Consider the following 21,991-nt stretch of genomic DNA (forward strand, 5'->3'; position numbering starts at 1 on the left):
AAGCAGAGGTGGTGCAATTAGACAGCTGAGATGCATTCTCTAAACACACACTTTTAATTGATTTCAGCTTGTTCAGTTCACAAAGATAGAGCTCTGACACACAGCAGCCTTCTTAGAGGGGCTTATTTTTACTTTCCCTTTATTCAGCAGCGTAATTCAACAGCAACAGAAGCAACAATAATACAGAACTCTAAAGAGTGCGTATTTGGCATGGCTTGGATACAAAAAGTATTATTAAGAACTAATGAGTGAGATAGTTAGATGTTAACCGGAAAAGCATTAATGAGCAGAAGAGAATTCTGGCATAAACATCTGTTTCTGAAGCAGATGTTACCTTGTCAATCTGCTGAAGAAAAGCCTGTGGAAATGGAACAGTGGCTCATTTTAGGTACGAGGAGGGACAGAGCTATGTTGGAAGGCTTTCAGATGCTGTTTTTGGCTGTTCTGAAACTCACAAATGCCGGTGCGTGTTGAGGCAGTGAGTTTTGGGGGTCACTTTGGGAGTGACAGAAGGTGTCACACAGAGGCATGTTACCTATAGAGGCAGATAACAGCCAGTTGGAGGCCACTGATGCCTGCTTCACACTGAGAGGTTGAGAATTCAGGTTAATTCAGTAGCCTGTCTCCTGTTCCATCTGGTGTAGCGTACCGCAGTCCTTGTGATATACACATACTTGGGCTTGTGGCTACTGTCATCTTCCTGGGCTACAGAGTTAAGATCTGTTCTGCCCACCTTCCCCCCACTGCCACCACCACAATGACCTAAGTTTTGGCTGACTTGCTGGATAGCTTGCTTCTGTAAATGACTAAATGACTGATAATGGTCACACTTTCTGAGAGGAAGCAGTGAGTACACTTCAGCAACTTCCAGTCTTTCACCCAAGTCACTATATGGCAAGATTTTCAAGGATCCCCAGTCAAGGCCTGTTTGGTTTGGTTTTGTTTCCCACTTGTTCCACCTTTAAGTTAGCAACTGACTCATTCATATCCACCAAGAGTCAACTTGATTTGCGTTACTTTCACTTAGTATCATGGAACAAACTTAGAGCTGGCAGGGAGTTTTAGGATCATCTCTTGGTCCAAACAGTTGAACGGAATAAAAAATAACAAAGGTCCTGAAGGTAATTCACTCAGCAGTATCCTGGTGAAATAGTTAGTCCCCAGAATCCAGGCTCAGGTCTGAAGCTCTCCCCACTTCACCCCATTCTAGGGCAAAACTTCATCCTTTTCTTACCTATTGAAAGTCAAGAATGGGGAAATTTCTCTTGAGAGAAAAGTAAGTCTTTTGGGAGAAGACCCTGGACTTGCCCTATCTGATGCCCTGAACTGGGAAGGAGGGACCAGGGCTAGTGTGAATTCTAGCCTCTGGGCAGTCTAATTAGAGGTGGCCTTTGCATGGTTCATTTGTTTATTTCGATCTGCCCTCAGAATGGTCATAGGCATGATAATTGGGGATTTTTTTTTTTTTAAGCATTCATCTTTGGGAAGCTGTGTTTACCACCAGAGTGACGAGGTGTGGCTCCCCCAGTGGCACACTAGGAACTTGCTGCTTGCTATTGCTGGCGGGCTTCAGAGAAACCCCGCAAATCAATCCTGATTCTAGGGACCCAGTGTCTGCAGTGATGGTTTTTACTGCAGTTGGATGGGCCTTCCTTCCTTAAAAAAAAAAAAAAAGGAGAGTCACTCTAAACCTATGAAGGATAATTTCTTGATCAGGGGGATCTTCTCCATTTGCGTCTCTGCCACGGCTTTCTTCCTGGGCTCCACGAGCATCTGCCTGGAGACTGCTTAGAAGGCGTCCCCAAGAATGGTCTGCGTATTTAGACATCCCTTCCATCGTGCATGATGTTTATAAAAGATAGAGGTCTCAACCCTGCAGACATGATGATTCATCCCCTTTTCTCCATGTGTGTGTGTATGTGTGCGTGCGTGCGTGTTGTTCATGCAAGAAAGAGCATGAACAAAGCCATAGCTGCAGGAGACAGGATGATTTCCCAAGTTAGCAAGGGCTGTATTCTTCTGCAGACTTCCCTCTCACACAGAATTAAGGAAGGCCTTGGTGAAGAGTAGCCGCTCATCTTTAATGTTTCCCCGGAGCACAGGCATTTACTCATCATCATTAGGGGCTTTTTATTCTCCCTAAGAGAAACTGGCAAAGCTCATCTTAACAGAAAGTTCTAAATTAACTCCCCCAGCCTTTTTTTTTTTTAAATGCTTGAGGTGCTGATTCATTTGCTTGAAAGAACCTCCGCATCTGTCATATAGTTCCTGGCGAGTCAGAAGTGGGCTTTATGTTACGTTGAGGGGAGGTTTCTTTCACACCCCATCGGTGTTTGTGCAGGGACGAGTACTGGGCACACAGTGGGTGCACGTGGAGCTTGTGTTGGGTTAGGCACTGGGGAGGTCCCCCTAAGGGGCTGCCATTTTAAAGGTGCCCCTTGTGTTCGTGATTCATCGTCTCCCTGACGGCCTTTCTTTCACCTGCCTGACAATGACACAGGAAAATAGGAGAGGCAAGCAATGTTGCCATGCCTTTGGGTTTTCTTTCTTAAATGACTCCTTCTGTCATTATTCACTGTTGATGGCAGAAGCTATGGATGGAATTCTTAAAAAAAAATAAAAATAAAAATAAAAACTTCTTTCTTGCTTTACAGAGTGAGTGTATGTCCTCCCTGGTAGCTGTGTTGTCCTTTTCCCAGTTTACTAGCCCATTTTGCTCTCACGACCCACCCATCACCTCCCTTGACCCTTATACCAACCCTCAGAGGTAGATGTTACCAGACTTTGAAGGTTATGGACATTCTAGAAGTTACTCAAGGTCACACTGTTAGTGAGTGATAAAACTAGAGCTTGAACTAAGATCTCTTTCACTCCCAAGGCCATATTTTCCCCACATGACACAACTGTTTTCCCCCCAAACCCCTGCCACTTCATGCTACACCAGTGCTGAACTCCGTGGACACTCTGGAGCACATCAGCATGGTTCTTGCACCTGTGGCTTTGTTCCTGCCTTTTCTTTCATGAGTAACACTTGCACATGCACGCACACACACAGAGCTTTCTTTGTTTATGCTCCTGAAGCTGATCTCTCAAGTCTTGGCACAGACATGATCTCCTGTGAGCAGTGTTGCGCAGCTCTTGTCTCGGCCCCTGCTCTTGTCCATGCAGAGCCCCCATGACACTCTGCCTCGCTCTCTGGTGGTTACAGCACTTCCCATACCATGTTGTGTATATTGCCTATACCTAGCATGTGAGCGCCTTGAGGTCAAGAACTTTGTCTCAGGGCCTAGGCCAGAACCTGGCACATACGGGCCTTGCTAACTCACTGCAGATCTGAACTGAAGCAAGTTGATAATGGGAGATTGCAAACCTGTGTGGCATTGATAATTCAGATGGCCTGAGCTTGCGGAGCTGACATAGGCTGCCTCCTTGAGTGGGTCTGGAAATGGCCCACTAACACAAGACATCTGTGTCTTTCTCCTTTTCAATCACTGTGACAATCTCCACAAGCAAGACGTTTGAAGAACTATAACGTTTATGGCTCCCTGGCCATAAATTCACTGCAGAACACATAAAAAATGCCATTCCCACAGGGTTATGGCAGAGATTCAGTATAGCAAACATCTGCATGTGAGCAGTAAACCTAACCTCTGGTGTGCGGCGCTCGACTCTTATCGACATATATTAACATTAGTGACAATCAAATGTGATTATCTGAGATGGCATTTTATCTGCCAAGTGCAGACTTATGGCTTTAAAAACCCAATTTGCCTTCCTTCTCGTATGTTGTTTTTATATGACTCGAATCACATGAAGAAATTCGTGTTGAGTGTGGCTGTGCTTTATTTTTTGGTGGATCTGGCATAAGAATAAATTTTCAGTCCTTAGATTGATTTAGGCTTTCAAAAGTTTGTTCAACAGCTGAGTGAATTTCAAAGCATGGTTACTTTACATTTGAAGACACTACTGGGAGTCAGGAAGAGGCTGTAGACTCTAATAATGGCTGATAGTTTTTTGATTGAACAGGTTTGTAATTAATTTATAAGATAGTTGGAGTATAAATTGCTGTCATTATTATCATTTTTTTCTATTATTTGGAGTTGGCAGAATTTTTTCTGTAAAGGGCTAAATAGTTAATATTTTAGGCTCTTCTGTTCTCTATGCTCTCTCAAGTGTGCCCTTGTAGACTGACAGTAGACAATCTGTAAATAAGAGAATTTGTGTTCCAATAGAACTTGATTTACAAAAGTCAGCAGCAGGCTATAGCTAACCCCTGATTCAAACAAATACAGATTTTTCAAAACGCTTTTGGGTAATTGTGGAAACCTTTTCAGACCTTTTGGGAATGGACCTCTTTCCTGACTCCCATTCTACTTGGCAATTTCTAAAGTGGCCGAATCAAGTTACAGTGTTAAAAGGTAAATCAAAATTTTATTCTGGATCCTAGTGCCCTGGTTTTTTTTTTTTTTTCCCCCCATGATTCTTAAGATTTATTTGATTTTAGTTCATCAGTTACACAGGATGCATTCCTCATAAGAGCTGCTCACTACAGCGAAAAATTGAAGAGAGGAGAGGACAAACACTGATCTGGTGGTATTACCCCGAGTTCTTTTCTTGAAGTTCTCTTTTAAAGTTTTGTCTTAGCATGAGCTCTTGTATTTGAATAAGTAGAGTTTCAGATGAGCAGAAATGTTCAGGCGTCTGAATGCAGGAGCTTAGAATCAGAATTCCTCTTAGACTTAACCCCAGCATCTCTGTGCAGCGCTTTCTCCATTTCACACCAGGCTACATAACTGTAAAAATAGGCATGCTCTAGCAGGATGTTACAGAGACCTCACGGGTGATGGTTAGGTTGCTGTATGGCAGAAACGTTTCTGGTCTCACCGTATGAAACGGATTCTAGAGCTAAGAGCAAGGTAAATATCTGAGAGTGTACCTTGTAATCCTACTTTTTATATTGCTTTAGAGTTATTTTTTATGTGTCTCCAGTGAGTGAGACCACTGCATTTGCATTGTACCCTTCCAGGTGACTTAGGCAGCTGGCAAAAAACATGACCCAGGATAACAACTTGGCAAGTGGAGCCTCTGTAATGTATTCTTATGCCGCCTCCTTTGCTATTTTGTTTCCATCTTGTAATTTCACATGGTTTTCAAGTTGCCCTCCCAGGTGTAGGAGCTGCTGCCAGCTAAACGCTAAGCCAGTGGCACTCCTCATCCATATCTTTGCTATTTATCTTTGCAAATAAGTGATCAAAAGTTGGGACTAAGAGAAAAACGCTAAATGTGGAAGAGGCCTGTGACTTTCATCACGGGATCAAGTATTCTGACTTTTCACGTGCCAGTGCATGTGATAACAGACCAGTAGAACATTTGGAAGATAGCTTGGGCCGGTGATTCCCAAAGTGTGGTCCTCAGACCTTCTATATCAGTATCACTAGAAAGCATGTTAGAAATGCAAAATCTCAGGCCCTATGGCCAAACTACTAACTTAGAACCTTTACATGTTGGCCAGGGAATCTGTCTTAAATAAGGCCTCCAGCTGATTATTTGGCATGGTCAAGTTTGAGAAGTACTTGATTCACCAATCAGCTCTGTCTAGTCTTTTTTTTTTTTTTTCTTTTTTCTTTTTAACCATGCCACCTGGCATGCAGGATCTTAGTTCCCTGGTCAGAAATTGAATCTGTGCCCCCTGAAGTGGAAGCATTGAGTCTTAACCACTGGGCCGCCAAGGAGGTCCCATCTAGTCCATTCTTATGTTTATGGAAACCGAGGGCAGGAAAGGTGCCACCATAAACCAGCTAGCTGGGCATGGGGATCTGGTGATCTGGTTTCTAGTCCAGCACTCTGTTCAGTAACAGTGCCAGTCTAGGTGAACTATGAGGAGACCAAGGGCCTTAAAAAGAGTGATGATATAGGACCAACGTTTATGCCATGGTGGAGGGGTGCTGGAGGCAGGAAGAAATGGGAGGATTCGTGACTGTAAGCTCTAGCTCTCCTCCTACCCTGGGCAGCCTCAGTCCACTTAAAAGCCTGGTGGCCCTGCTCTCAAACTTCATCTTGTAAATAAACAGCTCCCTGGAACATCCTCGCTGAGCTTAGCAACAAGGGAGGAGGGAGTGAGGTGGGGCGGGAGGAGCCTGGGCTCTCCCGTTACCATCATGTCAGTGCAATCACTGGGAATTACTGTTGAGGATTAAGAGTCACTTGGGGATAATTCAGCCAGGCTGGAGAGAGAAACACACACAGGCACACATGCACACACACACACACGCACACACACACACAACGTAAACAGATTGCTAAAACTCATGGCAGAAAACAAACAGCATAGAGGGAAAAAAATGAGTGGAACTAAAAGGGCCTGAATTTTGAATAGGTGGTAGAGGCTCCCGAATGATCTGTTTCCTAAACACTTTGGGTGAAGTTGTATACACAGTGACTAGAGCGGAGCAGCTGCTTCCCCAACTCGGTGCATTGCTCTGTTGCAGAACTCCTAGCTTCCTTCTCCTCCAGGCATCTGTTACTGAGAACACTTGAAGGTTCTGCCAAGAGAACTCAAACTGGCAAGAGACTACTTAAAATTTAGAAAATCTCTCTCTCTCTCTCTCTCTCTCTCACACACACACACACACACACACACACACTTCTAAAAAGATACAGCAAGTCCCAGAGAAAAGTGTGGGATGTTTCCCAATATCCAGACCTCTTTAAGAAAGGTCAAACACATTATCCTTTCCTGTGATGACCCTTGCCCTTGAAGAAGGGACCTCAGCAAGTCTGTGCGGTGCTTTTCTCAGAGGCTTTGTGATTTTTTGCTCACGTTTTGACTTTGGGTCTGTACAGTTGGTACCTAGAAGGCCTTGTCTTGCCACATTGGGTGAAACCACCCTGATGGGCTTCTTGCAAGCATGGTTAATGAAGTCTAAAAGAATCTTGTGCTTTCCCAATGAACCTGAAAAGAGCTAAATAGACTACAGCATTCTAAACTAGAGGAAGGAAATTATTTGTTTGCCTTTACTGAGAGTCTTAGCAGAAAATTCGAGTGGAGAAGTGGCCTAGACAGTCCCTCTTGGGCCCCATCTGGGTGCGAGAGCTCCCTGAACCCTTGGGTGCCCCTCATTTTAGGTGGCCACAGGGAATCATCTCCATGGTGGAAAGCCTCTTGCCCACTTCCATCAGCTGAGTTCCTGGCCTTGAACACTGGTAAAACCAGGAAGGGGCTTTCTGTACAGGGGTGACTTGGGAGGCTTGTGCTGTTAATATCACTCTGAGCCAAACAGAAATGACTCCTGAATTATCCTTTAGTTTTGTGTTCTTTATTATTCAGCTTTTGGATTTGATCTAGAGGTCTGTGTCCTCCGTCTTCTCTGTGTCCTATTTGTTGAGGCTGATGCATTTTATTTCCTGGGAGAGAGCAATCTCCATAAGGGAGAATATGCTTGGTGAGGGTGGGGGGACTTGGCCAAGGTGTCTTTCCTTTTTTCTCCCGATTTCCCCTTCAGCATTCGAGTGCTACAGATTCCTTTTCCAGATGAACAAACACTGCAACAGATGTGCCATCCACAGCGTATTTGGGGGTTATTTGGGTCTGTTCAAATCGGGCTTTTCCTGCACCAGAGGATTTTGTGAAATGCATGGGGTTTTTGAACACAGGGAGATTTCCAGCCTCAGACTTAGAGAGGCTAAGAAATGAACTACCCCATTCCAGAATGTCTGTGAGTGTGCACAGCTGTGTTTTGGGGAACAGCTTCAGGCCCAAGTGAAGATGAGGAACAGAGCTCCTCTTTTATCTGGTACCTTCTGGAACTAGACATTTCATAATCTGGATCTCTCACTTTGGATTCTGCCTGGGATTTATTTTTTATTTATTTTCTAATTGGAGGAAAATTCTTTACCATGTTGTGTTGGTTTCTGCTGTACAAGGCAAATCAGCCATAATTGTACATGTAGCCCCTCCCTTTTGAGCCTCCCTTCCCTCCCCCACTCCACCCCTCTAGGTCATGACAGAGCGCCTAGCTGGACTCTCTGTGTTATATACCAACTTGTCAGCAGCTGTCTGTTTTACACACGATAGTGTGTATATGTCGATGCTACTTTCTCCATTTGTCCCACTCTCTTCTCCCCTTGCTGTGTTCACAAGCCCATCTCTGCATCTGTGTCTCCATTCCTTCCCAGAAAATAGGTTCATCAATACCATTTTTCTAGATTCCATATATATGCACTAATATACAACATTTGTTTTTCTTTGACTGACTTCACTCTGTATAACAGGCTCTAGGTTCATACAGCTCACTAGAACTGACACAAGTTCATTTTTTATGAAAGCCACCTAGATGTCCATCTACAGGTGAACGGGAAAAGATGTGCTACATATATACAATGGAATAGTACTCTGCCTGGGATTTTGATAACATGGTCACTGTGGCTGAAGCTGATTTGACCCATTGAGATATGGAGGGGATGGGGAGAGAAGCCAGGTCAGGCCTCAGGGAAGGGGTGTGAGTCCTGTCTGCTCGTTGTGGACATACAGAGAAAGGATCCCACAGTGAGCCCTTGGGTACCATCTGCAACCTTCAGACTCGGCTTTCACAGCGATTCCACACGTTTTTGAGAGGGCTGCTTTCGTGGCTTCGTGTGAAAAGCTGAAAAGGAAGGTTTTGTTTAGCATGGAGCACTGACTATGGGGCCCGCTGCGGGAGTCAGGAGCCCTCCCATCTAAACCTGGCTCCATGATTGTTTGTGTCATCTCGGGGAATTTATTCAGCCTCCCCTTCACCTCCCTTTCCATAATGGTCAAATGAAGAGGTTGGATTAGAATTAGTTGTTTTCTGAACTTCTTCTGATGATAATACTTTCTAACTCTTTGAGCCAGTATTAAACCAACCAAGTCAATGATTTGTGTTGTATCATTTCCCTTAGGATTCTAGAATGTCCTAGCCAAAAGAAACCTAAAGAAACCATTGATGGAGATTTATTTATAAATACGATTTAACATGTTAAAAAATACCTTACTGTAACTTTCTCTGAAAGAGCAACCCCATTGACATTTGCCCTTCAGTCATGATGAGGAACTGGAAACATCTCCATTACTACTGAGACAAACAGCGCTTTACAAAACCCTGTTACGTCTGATTATCACAGAGCTCTGTGAAGGGACTGTTTGTTATGCCCATGTTTCAGGAATGATTAGTAGGTGGTAAAGCTGAAGTCTAAATATGGATCTTCTGGCTCTCAATTCTCTAGAATTTTAGTTATTATTCCCCAGGCTAATTCTAACTAATTATGGATTATAAATTCCGGCTACTCTGTTAATCAAATCGGTTTTCAGCACCTGCTATGGGCCCCAGTCAGTTTTCTTTGGAAAGTAAAATATAACCAACAAAGGTATGGTACACTGAGAAATGATGAAACAAATCAGTTCATCATATTCAATAGCTGCAAATATATATGTATTTTTTCATCCCAAATTTGTAAATAATTTGAAAAATGACTCACCTTCCTGCCTTTTTTTTTTTTTAATAAGCTGTATCTAGTTCATTTCCTTTTTCCAAATATAAATCCCTAAAGGTTAAGAGTATTCTTATTTTTAAGGCAATATGGAACAGACAAAGTTAGCCTTTTCAGGTATTTTCATGTAGTCAGGGAAGCTCACCAAGGGAGTAGGGATAAGATGGCCCAGTGCCCTTGGGCCTTTAAAAAACATCTCATGGGGGGTAAATGCTTTGATTCCCAGCAGAGCAGGAGGTAACAAATGTGCGGCTCTCCATGGTGCTTGCCAGAAATATGTATGTTCTGTGGGACAGAACAAGGTACTTTGAAGATTGGAGAATTCATCGGCCCTGTGTTCACTTTATTGCTTTCTTCCTGTGCAAAATGTCTCTGGACCCAGAGGGAGAGGCACCGGCCAGACAGTGAGGCAAATGACAAGTTGACAAAATGGTTGTAATTCTAGAAGCTGCAGTCCTCTCCCAGTCTCTCTATGTAGGGGTAGGGATGCAGCCGAAATCTGAAACAGCTCCCAGGAGAGCAAGAAGATACTGTTACTAATGGTTGGACTGACCTGAATTCTTTCCACATTTATTTGTGCCCGACGTTGGCATAAACATCTTAACTGCATCTACATGAACACCTCTGTTGACCAATGGTGAACTGACTAAGAGAAAGCTGGCCAAACCTCATAACTCTGCCCACCATGTGCAGGAAAAGCAGCTGATGTCGTATTAGAAAGGCCTCAGAGTGACACCATAAGTGTCTCTACTTATCCAGAGATGTAATGACACCAGGTGCGAGACAGGACAGCAGAATTCGATGCCGCACTTGAGCCATGTGCTTTTTATTACGGGCAGATTTGTGCAGGTTTAGACACGGTATCTATTTGCGTTCATTCATGCGTCTTCTAAACAAATGGTTCCCGAGCACCTGCTACTGTCCATTATCAAGCGAGGAGCTGGGAGAGAGTCCCTGCCTTCCAGTTTCATACACTCTGGTAGGGGATGTAGGCATGCACACAGGGACTCAGTGACAGCTGCTGAGTTACGGGTAAGCTTAGGTGCTTGGAGAGCATCAGGGATGACTCATGCCTCTTGTGATGGAGTGGGAGTTTCAGTGAGAAATGCAAAGGGAGGTTCAGGTTGGGCTGAAAGATAAATACAGGTTAACCAAGTGAAGTTTGCATGAGGTTCAGGGATAAGGAAGTGGGAGTTGAAACCAAGCCAAAGAGTTCCAAACCCTGGAGAAGTAAGAGAGGGAAGCTTTCAGGAACTAAGTGGCTTCCTGAGCTACCTGCAATGGGACAGGACCAGCCAGCTCCCTTCTTGCCAACTTAGTGCTGCCCTTAACTTTAATAGTCCTGGCCATGTGCTGGTCATGTGCTGACCCATTTCTACAAGACTGGCTTCCTCCTTCCTGCCCTGGTATAAGTACTGTCATCTCCATTTACAAATATGGACACAGAGTCTGCAAGAGTTAAGCAACTTGCTCACAGATGCACAGGAAAGAAAGCACCAGAGCCAGGTTTTAGACCAAGTCTAACTCAGAACATGAGCTCTTTAGCACCTCCATCCAGAAGTGCCCCAGCCAGAAAGAGGGAAGCCCATGAAACCCAATAACCCACATTGTGTTGTCTGAGCATCTCCCCACTCCAGCTCCGAGGCAGGCAGGGTGATTCTTCAGGTAGCCCTCCCATGCCTAGGATGGAGCAGGCACATTATACCTTCTCAATCAGTGCTTGCTAACTGAGGGGCTACTCTCTCTTACCCCCTTTTCTGTCCTTCTTGTATGAATTTGGAAGGAATTCAACAATGATATTTATACTTGGGCCTTTTTTACGTGGCTCTTCTGAAACTGGGTACATGACTCAGTAGTAGATGAACGAGTGACTGTATGAGAAATTTAGCCACTGTTAAGAGACCCTTGAAATCTTTGTACGCTACTTAGTTATGCAAGTGGCATTATAATTGCTTGAGAGGAGGAGAGTGTATCCTGCCACCAGGGGATTAAAGTCAGGCTTATGTCAGGAAAAAAGTTAGACAAACTAGATGAACAATGTAGAACTACATCTGAGATCTGGTAATGAAATAAGTGACTTACGTCTCTTTAATTGATCTATTAATAAATTTCCATTTTATTGCTTTTTTAAAAGGTGAGTACCTTTCATATGAAAATTTGAAGACACCATCTAAATGAACTGGTGGCATCATTTTTGATGTGTAGAATTCAGAAGATCCTTCAAGGTTATTGTCTTAAAATAGTCCTGGATTAGAGTTAGCATTTTTTTTTTTTTTTTGTACTAGCCAGGAGGATGATGGTAATACATATGCCATGAGTTAATAAAGCACATGGGATTTTAAATTTCATATCCTGGCCCTACCACCAGAGAAACTTAGGTGAGTTATTGTCACGTGGACTCAGCGTTTTCTTGTTTGATAAAGGTGGATAAAACAGCTCACCTTTTAGAATTGTGAAGTGTACAAATAATATGTCAAGGGCATCAAGTTCTTTGCCCAACATGTAGTAGATATGTAAGTGTTTGACTCTATGAGATAGGTGAGAACACATACCCTCCAGATTGTCAGATTGCCCCAGTGCAGCATGTACCCCATTTGTGATAATGAATAGATTATAAAAGCTTGGACTCAGAGATGTGGATTCACATCACGAGCTTACAGCTATCACTATGACTTCTGTAACTTATTTACTCTCTCTGTGTATCAATTTTCTTCTCTTTAAAATGGGGATCATGGTTGGAGAGTTATTGTTGGGACTGATTGAGAGAAAGTGTTTAAAGCCCTTAATATGGACTCCATGCATAGTAAGTAGTCAATGCTAATTTTTATCACCTACGCTTCTGATTATCCAGGGGTTGCTTTACTAGGAAGTCAGTATCACTCGTTTGCTCTCGCCACTGAGGCTTATTTGCAAACAGGGTTGTACTTGAGTGTTATGAGGATGTGACCTAGCTACTCTGTGCAGAGCAGAAGTGGAGGCCCTCCCTCTAACCTCCCCCAGTGCAGGGGATGTAGGTGCCGTGAGTGGGCTGGTTTCCATGGAAGGGTAGAGGAATGGAGGAGCTACCCAGCAGGGCGTGCAAAAGGCCTTTATGGAAAAAAAGAGATCTCTGGATGGAGTGGAATGAGAGACTTCAGAGAAGTATTAGGCATTACTTTTTATTAAGGGGCCTAACGGCACAGAAAAGTTTGGAAAAGGAGATTTCCTTGGAAGGTCCACTTTCTTCCTAGATAAGCGTGTAGGCATGTAGTTGGCAGTAGGTTTCTCAGTTGCTGGCGCCCCCTTCTTAGTCCCTGTTGCCATGACCCTGAGTGGAATGGCTGGCAAACTGGACAGTATGGGCAGAGAGTCGCTGCCTAAGTCCATAACCCTTTGTAGGTTGATGCATTCCAGAAGGAAGGAAATGATTCAGACTCCTTCAGATGTCATATATACCCGGGATGTGGGTGTAGAGAGATAGGTAAATAGTAAACAACTGAATTCAGAATTCAATTTCCTTAAACAGTGTCATCTTTAGGAATCTGAATTTGCTAGGTCATCTGTAATGGAATATCCTTCTAATATGACTTCTATTCCATTTTTTCCCCTCTCTTTCTCTCTCTCACCCCCTCTCCACTTAAAAAAATACATCTCCCTTGACCACTCTGGTATCATCTACAATGAAAGATGGCTTTGACTGCTGACCATATATATACCAAGCTGTTCTCAATTCTACCTAGCAGTGTCCTGTGCGTGGCAAGCTCTCTGCAGCATTTTCTGTGTTTAAGACATCGCCTCAACAAAATCCGTTTTAGATTTTTCCTTGCCTCTCGGCTGAATTACAGTCACAGTCAATGGCCCACTTGTGTGTAGTTCAAGAAGCAATTAAGGGCTCTTTTCTTTGAACAAGCAAGGGAGGGGGTAGAAAAAAATGATCATTATTCTGATGATTTCCTCTGTGTAGCTCAACAGTTCACAGATCTCTGATGCCATGAGTCTCAGCATTTAAACCCATTTCTATCACTGCCTTCTGCAGCCACTTCTGCCTGTCAGAGCGACTCCATGGAGGCCAAGGACTCGCAAGTCAGTAGGTCAGAGCCACTCAATATGACGGTAGGATTGTGATTAAATACAGCTGTAACAGCTGCTTAATGATCCTCGGAATCGTGATGGTATCACTGAAAATTGGGAAGCACAGTCTTTGGAGACCCCCCAAGGAAATTTTCGGTCGCCACTGTAAGCCTTTTGTTTTATTCTGGGAGAGTTATCATAATCAGAATATGATAATATTATCTTTCTAGGCCTGTCCACATGAATCTTGTCCATGTCTAGCTTCTATGTTTCTAAAGGCAGAGACTTTTATCTAACTTCTATTGCACTGGGTCTAAAACAAAGCTGAGGAGAGAAGCCACTTAAATGATTTTGTTAAGATGATCAGTGAATGCCCTCCTGGACGTGTCTCAAGAAGCATTTGGTGTGTGTGGACCAATAACCCAGGCCCTTGGGAGAGACAACTCACTACATATCAGTGGTTCTCAGAGTGGTCCTTCGACCAACAGCCTCTGCATCACTTGGGAACAGGTTAGATGCACATTCTTCCACCCTACCCTGGGAAACTCTGGGGCTTGGGCCCAGCAACCTGTACACTAACAAGCTTTCCTGTAATTCTGATGCCTGCTCATGTATGAGAAGCACAGGTCTACACACTCCTGGCTCTTAAATGCCTCTGCAGACTTTCTTCTGTGGAAAGGAGACTTGGAATACCAGCAAGACTAGAAGGGTGAGGACTGAGCTTCCTAGAGACGAGGACATAGCCTTCCAGGGTGTCAACATGATGACTTCTGCCTTTGGATGTGTTAGGGCTGCCTGGAAGCCCAATATAGTTCCACAGAACCATATGGGTGAAACTGGATGTTTCTTGCCTTGAAGGGAATGTCTTCTTGCTTCTCCACTGGGTATGCATGTTGAGGTAGAGAAGGGCACTGATTTCTTGTTCAAAACCAAGGCAGCAGTGACGTGAAGAGAGAGGGAGGTTTAGACGTGAAAGACTTGGGTCAAGGAACTGCCCTGCACTGGGAGCTTGGGGACTCTGGGAAAATCCATTAACCTCACTAAATTCAAGTGGACCTGAGTTTGCTCATCTCAAAGCCAGAGCTAATTATATCTGCCCTATCTGTTTCATAGGACGTTCTGCTCAATTGAGAGACAGGTCAAGATGGGATTTTGCCCAAACTCACTCACTTCACTCAAATAGACTCCAAGATGAAGGTGCCCTACCAGCAAAAATCAGAGCTCAGTGGGGACAGAGCACTTTGTTAGTTTATTATACAGATATATTTACATATACACATACACACACTGTAGGGCTTTTCTGGTAAGGGGTGATAAAGACAAGGCTGAATCATGTTAATCTAAGTGAGTCCTCCCATCTCCATTTTGTGGTCAGACTCCCCATCCCAATACTTACCCATCCAGCCCAGGCATGAGCAGCTGAAACCCCAAACCTGTGACCAATGTCAGGGTGTAAAGACCAGATAAAGGCAGGAACCTGAGTTGAGTCTTCTCCATCAGTTCAGTTCAATTCAGTTGCTCAGTCGTGTCCGACTCTTTGCGACCCCATGAATCACAGCATGCCAGGCCTCCCTGTCCATCACCAACTCCCGGAGTTCACTCAAACTCACATCCATCGAGTCAGTGATGCCATCCAGCCATCTCATCCTCGGTCGTCCCCTTTTCCTCCTGCCCCCAATCCCTCCCAGCATCAGAGTCTTTTCCAATGAGTCAACTCTTCATATGAGGTGGCCAAAGTACTGGAGTTTCAGCTTTAGCATCATTCCTTCCAAAGAACACCCAGGGCTGATCTCCTTTAGAATGGATTGGTTGGATGTCCTTGCAGTCCAAGGGACTCTCAGATGTCATCTCCAACACCACAGTTCAAAAGCATCAATTCTTCGGTGCTCAGCTTTCTTCACAGTCCAACTCTCACATCCATACATGACCACTGGAAAAACCATAGCCTTGACTAGACGGACCTTTGTTGGCAAAGTAATGTCTTATCCATAGATGCCAGTAAAAAAGAGAGGTGAGCCTAGGAGGCTGTGTGAGAGGACAACAATTTTGCCATTGTGATCATGTCCAGTGACAGCCAGGCTCTCACCCATCACATTGGGCATGCCCCCATTACAGAACCAAATTTGAATCTGCTTCTCCAACATGCAGCAAAACCAAGCTACTGTTGCCGTGTTGTGGTGAAGGAGAATATACTATTTATTACAGGGCACCAAGCAAGGAGAATGGGCAGCTCATGCTCAAAAGACCCAAACTCTCTGATGGAAGGGTTTTTAATGGAAAAGAACGTGTGTGTTTATATATATGTATGTGTGTGTGTATATATATGTATATGTGTATATATTACATGCCAGGCGCATACATGTTTGAAGAACATCTTAAGACACCCTCTAACTATGATTCCACAGCACCATCTCTTTTTAGTAAATCAGAAGTGACATGTTACACAGTGATAATCTATTAAATCTCTCTTAGAACCTCCCTTCAAGGTGACTTTGAAGAGTGGAGACACTCTTAAGCCTGCCATCTGAGGTTATTGAGGTATGATGAAGAGAACCACCACCCCCCACACCCGACCCGCTGCCCAATTCCTAAGGTTCTCAAACATTCTCAGCTCATGGTATCTTTGTTTCTCAGGAATTTTTTCACTCCCTAGACCAAGAGGAATAGCAATAGTTCCATATATTAATAGTTTCGAATTACTAGTAGCAGTGTCTGCTACTGACAGAGACTGTGCTACCCTTGACTTTTTAAAATATCCCATGGCTTTCTTGTGAGTTAGTTGCAGTCTCACAGCTTGGGAACCATAGCCTCTACCTCACCTGAAGCAAAGGAGAAGGGTCTTCAACACTGGGAAGGACTCTACCACCTTCATGACATTTATCTGAAATAGTCCAGTAGATAATGAGAATTTTTACTCAAAAATGGGAAGGTGATTTTGGTGGAAAGGTGATTTTGATAAATTGTAAGCAACTGGTAGACACGATCTGTTTCTTTAAAGATATTTCAATATCAGAATCAATTCCAGGTCAAGAATTCCTTTGGACCCATTTGTAAATGTGCTGCCTTTAGTTTAGAAGCAGTGGTTTCTTTCTGGAGTAACAGAATAATTGCCTATATCTCATGTCTATTTCCATGTCTGTATCATTCAGTGGACCTTTGACTACTTCAGGGCAGAGTCTGGAAAGAGTAGGTGCTCAATGTATATTTTCAAATTACATTACTCTTTTTACGAATGGCTTTTAGATCAAAGTGTGTTGGCATGACTGTGGAGGTCCTGGTGGAGCTTGCTTTGCTTCCCATGATAATAGCAAACAAAGGGAATGCAGAGTCTTAGCCACTGGACCACCAGGTCTGGTGTGAAGTCACCCAGTCGTGTCTGACTCTTTGTGACCCCATGGACTGTAGCCCACCAGGCTCTTCTATCCATGGACTTCTCCAGGCAATAATGCTTCAGTGGGTTGCCATTCCCTTCTCCAAGTCCCTTAATATTTGCTTTAAGTTGGATACCTGACAAATAGAGATGAGAGCTTTTCTTGGGGCTCTCCACACGTCTATTTCCCTTTATCCCCTAGGCCCAGTATCCTTGAAACTCTCTTGGGTTAAGGGAAGTTAATAGCCCTGCAACATAAACAGTGGTGCCGTTGGTAGGCAGTTCATGCCATTTGAGAAATCTGAAGCACTGAGCTGTGCCCAACAGTGCTGCAGGGTGGTGGGCCTAGACAACATTTAATACCCATTCCAACCCTGAGATCGTCTAGGTGTCTGAGGTGTGAGCTGTTCATAGTCCTACGGGGTCAGTGAGTGTCTTGGTTTTAAATAACAGAAGCAGTAAGGAAGCTTGTTGTGATAAATGGTGCACCTGCATACTGCCTCACCCTTGCTTCACAATCAAACAAGGGTCTTTTAGCATATGAATCTCAGAAAGCTGTTCAGAGTAGAGCATAGAAGCAAAGCATTTCCAGGTCTCTGCCAGTTGTAGTTCAGAGCACAGGTGAACTGCCTGCTCAGTTTCAACTCCTTTTCTGCAGTGAGTTAGGAAAAGATGCCTTCGATGGTGGAGAGAAGTGGATTGGAAGCCATACCTTTAAAAAAGTCTTCCATTCATTTGCTGCAGAACCACTTTGGGCCTGCCCAGACGTGGATTCCTGGAACTCCAATGGAATGGAAACACTGAACATGTGACATTATTCCAAGACTTTTACTATGGTCCATACCCTGTTTTGAGGACTTTATGTGTATTAACTCATTTCAAAATAGTATTAGAACCAAAAAGAAAGATGCTGCTTCTGTGATCTTTCAGTCTTCTTTAAGGTCATATGGTAGCCTGAGGTAGATCTATAACTTGACCCTATGTTAGTTCACAAAAATACTATTTCCAGGAGCAGAGCACACTTTATAAAGTAGATAGTATTGATAAGAAAGTAAAAACAATATCACTTACTTTTTATTAATCCAAATGTGCAGAGAAAAGACCCCATTTTGTACAAAACTTCATTCAGGTTCTTTTAAGATTCAGTTCTAAATGTTAAATGATCAGCCTTTTAGGACGATTTATTTGAAGGTCCTAGACGAGAAGGAAATGGCAACCCACTGCAGTGTTCTTCCCTGGAGAATCCCAGGGACGGGGGAGCCTGATGAGCTGCCGTCTATGGGGTCGCACAGAGTCGGACACGACTGAAGCGACTTAGCAACAGCAGCAGCAGCAGCAGCAGCAGCAGCAGACGTATGTAGTTCTTGGGACGGATGATCTCTTCATCCAGCACTTAAAGTTAAAATCTTTGTACTCTAATGATTCGTAGAGTAGTTTGAAATATGGAAATGTGAGTGATTTTGCTCCTATCACTGTGGGTATTACCCTGTGTTCTAAAATCATATCATAAAAACATAAACTTACTACTCTAATCTTGTAGGGTTATCCATGCCAGTGTCCAGTGAGGGAACTCAGAGAAGGCGGCATGATCCAGGTAATGATGTTTTTTCATGAAAAGCAAGAAATGGAAATGTTCTGGCTTTTTTTCAATAACATGTAATTTGTAATGTTCTTCCCCTCATTTATAATCCTATCTGTGTATAAACAGTAATTTGCTCTTATAAACATGTACTGTAGTAAGAGTTCTGTGGGGAGCAGTTGGTGTTCGTTATCTATGACATCATGAGCATTTAAAAAACAATAATTATAAATATCCTCTAGAGTGAAAAAAAATAGTGGAAAGAATTGGAGAGCCTGTCTAGAGACTTTCTTATTGCTCTGTTTTTGTCCTGCCTCCACCCCAGTTACTTTGAGTTTGGACTTGCTTAAATCCTATAAAACTCAGTGTAGGTGTTACCTACTGCAAAGCTCGGAGAATGTTATGGTTTGGAGAACAGTATTTAGTAACATGACTTCTTTATATCTGAAATAAGTTGCTGTTGTTAATGTTGGCCTTCCAGTTCTGAAATTCAAAGAATAAGCCGAGGTTCCTTTGCCTGACACAGTAAATTGTGGTTTGTTTGCTTTCCTTTGTTTTTTAAATCCAAGGATATACCAATGCAATGAAGGTTTGTATTTCTCTGAAAGGTCTGAGTTACAGAGAAACAGTTAATTCTAGTAATAGAGATTAGTCTATGAAACACAAGCAAAAGGATCCATGTATCAAAGGCATACTTCAGTTTCATAAAATTTACAGAGTGGCGTTTCAACAGAGGAGACCATTAGATTACTAATGGGATACTTAGAAAGGAAAAGAGCAAACTTAGAGTGTAATCTGAATATATGAACTGCTTATGTTCTTAAAGTCCTATTTCTACCATTTTTTGTAACTTGGAATGCATTCCCCTGTAGGAACTATATTTTACTTGCTTTTGGGGCTCCCTAGCTAGCTTATGAAAATCTGTGTTAAACATAATGTAGTAACATGGTTTTTTAGAAAGAGAACCGAGTTAGATATCAGGTGGTCTTGGGTTTGGGTCCAGACTGGAGCACAATCTCTCTCTGTGGCCCTAGGCAGGTCACTAAACCTTTCAGTGCTTTTGCACATATATAAAACACAAATGCTGAAACCCAGTATTGGGTATAGAGTAAACATTCAACAAATGTTTGCTGAATGAGTGAACAAGTGAGTAAGCCTATATTTTATTTCTGTGGGGAAAAAAAATCCATCCAAAGGCTGTCAGACTTTTACAGCTTCTCTGGTATCACTGCGGAGACTGCAGACCAAGTACAAAATTGGAAACTTCTTAAGGCCTTTCATAACCATTTATGTAGTGTTCAGGTGTGTGCCTGGTGGCTGGATATCTAACCATGTTAGCTCCAGAGGCAAGGCCAAACAAAGCTTCATGAAAACCTTAACAGGCTCCCATACAAGGAGAGGAGGCACGGCAGGGGTGTGGTGGCCGTTTGTATATTTGACTCAAGAACAAGTTGTGTGTTTGCAAATCAAGGACTTTGTGTTTACTTCTCCCTTTGTGAAATGTGACAAAAGTATTGAAAATGTCTTGATTAGAAAATATGTTAAATAGATATTTTGATGGGAGCAATGCATTTAAAATAATGAGAAGGAAGAAAAGCACTTAAGAAAAATGAAATGTGTACTGTTATACCCAAAAAGGAGCAAAAAGACACAAGGTATTCTAGACTTGGAGGCAGCTCATTCTGATTTTGGGAATGGACTTTCGGTTTATTTTAATGTAACCCCTGCTTTTCTAATTATAGTCGTTTGTTCTCAAACAGGCACTGGTAGAAGCAGTTTTAAATCTATTTTCTATTTCAGTAGGCATACCTTCTGAAAAACCCCTAAAATTTCAAGAGGAGCTTTTTCTTCCTTTCTTTTTCTTAAGCAATTGCTGTTTTGTGTGTCTGTGTGTGTCTGTGTGTGTCTGTGTGTGTCTGTGTGTGTGTGTTTTGAGCTCCAAGGGCTGACAGCTGTTCTAGTCTTGCTTGGGGATTTTTTCACAATGTGGATTAATCAATGTTATGAACTGGGTCCGTGGGGTTTTGGGAATGTAATTGGTTTCAGATGACACTTTGCTAGTCAATCTGTGAAACAGCCGAATGTTGACACAGCTGAACAATTCCAGCTGTTTCCACTCGCCCCTTCCTCTTTTCTTGGACGCTGCATCCTCTGCCCTCTCTCATTGTGACTTTGCTAAACTAATTTGTTATCCTTTCTGAAATTTCTTTTTGCTTTTCTGTTCTTTGGGATATCAGGGCTCCCCCTTTATTATAGCCGCCACCAATTTTATTTTGCAAAACTTCTTTCTTGGCTTGCATAGTTTTTTAAGGAAATAATAGTTTCACCGTTCAAGTTCCCTTTTATTTGTGGTGATCCCCTAGTTTGTTTATTTAAAGGTGCAGAGCACAAATTTAGGCTTTGCACAAGTGCTTGGATTCTGTGAATATTTGGTTTCACAGTTGCTTGATCAACCTTTATTTTTAATTACAAGAGACATTTCCATTGAATAAACAATACAAACCGTTAGTTTCATTCAATGTATAGTTATGTTTGCTACCGTGTATCCTTCTGAAACTATGAGAAGAGATTCAAGTGTCAGTATTGCTGCTAGAAAGATGCATGATTAGAAGGGAGGAATCCAAAAAGGACCGATCCTGAATTATGTACATTATATTAACAGTTTATATACTGTCAGGGGAAATGGTTTGTAAATTGCTTTCAGTGGTTTTTCATTATCAGACTAATTTCTCTTTGTTTTTTCAAGAGTACTTGTTTCTGCATCTTACTCAGTAGGGGAAAGGCTTTAACTGTTCGGGTGCCCAATATAATTTTGTTGCTTTGTAGGGTGATGGGCTGTAAATCCTGGGCTACGTGAGCTAAACTGAGGAATAGGACTGCACAGATAGGTACATGCTTGAGTGTGGTCATTCCCAAAAGCTAAGACTCTTGATGTGGGTGAGGTAATCTCATTTTTCCCAGAAAGGTCTGTATTGACTGAATGAATGACTCAGGCTTACAGCACAATGGGCAGCACTTACTCTGCCTTGCTTGCAGATTTAAATGCACAGCACAATGACATACTTGTCGGAGTCAAGGCTAAGTTGTCAAAGAACCTGGAACAATTGAGCAATTGTCATGAGAATTTGGTGAATAAATGCAATTGACATAGCACATTTTTCCAGATATGTCCTCCTCCTACAATTATTAATGAACATGGTATCAGAGGAAACAGTCTCAAGGGTGGAGATTATCTCAGAGACAGGAAACAATGGGTAGATAGACAATGTCATTTCTTTGAATGAAGATTATAAACAGTACAGGCCTCTAGATGCTGGTCCATTTGTTCACTTTTATGTGAGCTTGTGTGTAGTGAAACTTCTGGATGTAATAGTGAAATACTGATCTGACATGAGCCACGTGTGCAGAAAAGAAGCAAAAGAGCATCTGTATAACCAAAGCACATGGAAAAGCTAACTCAAACTGCACTTGGAGGTGAGCAGCCA

At 42.8% G+C, this 21,991-nt stretch overlaps 1 protein-coding gene across 1 annotated transcript in view; it reads left to right on the top strand.

The window, feature by feature from the left end:
• RORA (RAR related orphan receptor A) overlaps positions 1–21,991 on the top strand; it is an 806,543-nt gene that overhangs the window by 148,063 nt on the left and 636,489 nt on the right. Inside the window, exon 2 of the mRNA XM_052646480.1 lies at positions 18,468–18,521. Within this exon, the coding sequence (XP_052502440.1) occupies positions 18,468–18,521 (54 nt within the window). The remainder of the gene's footprint in view (positions 1–18,467; positions 18,522–21,991) is intronic.

Source organism: Budorcas taxicolor, chromosome 10, assembly GCF_023091745.1.
Source record: "Budorcas taxicolor isolate Tak-1 chromosome 10, Takin1.1, whole genome shotgun sequence".
Taxonomy (NCBI): Eukaryota; Metazoa; Chordata; class Mammalia; order Artiodactyla; family Bovidae; genus Budorcas; species Budorcas taxicolor.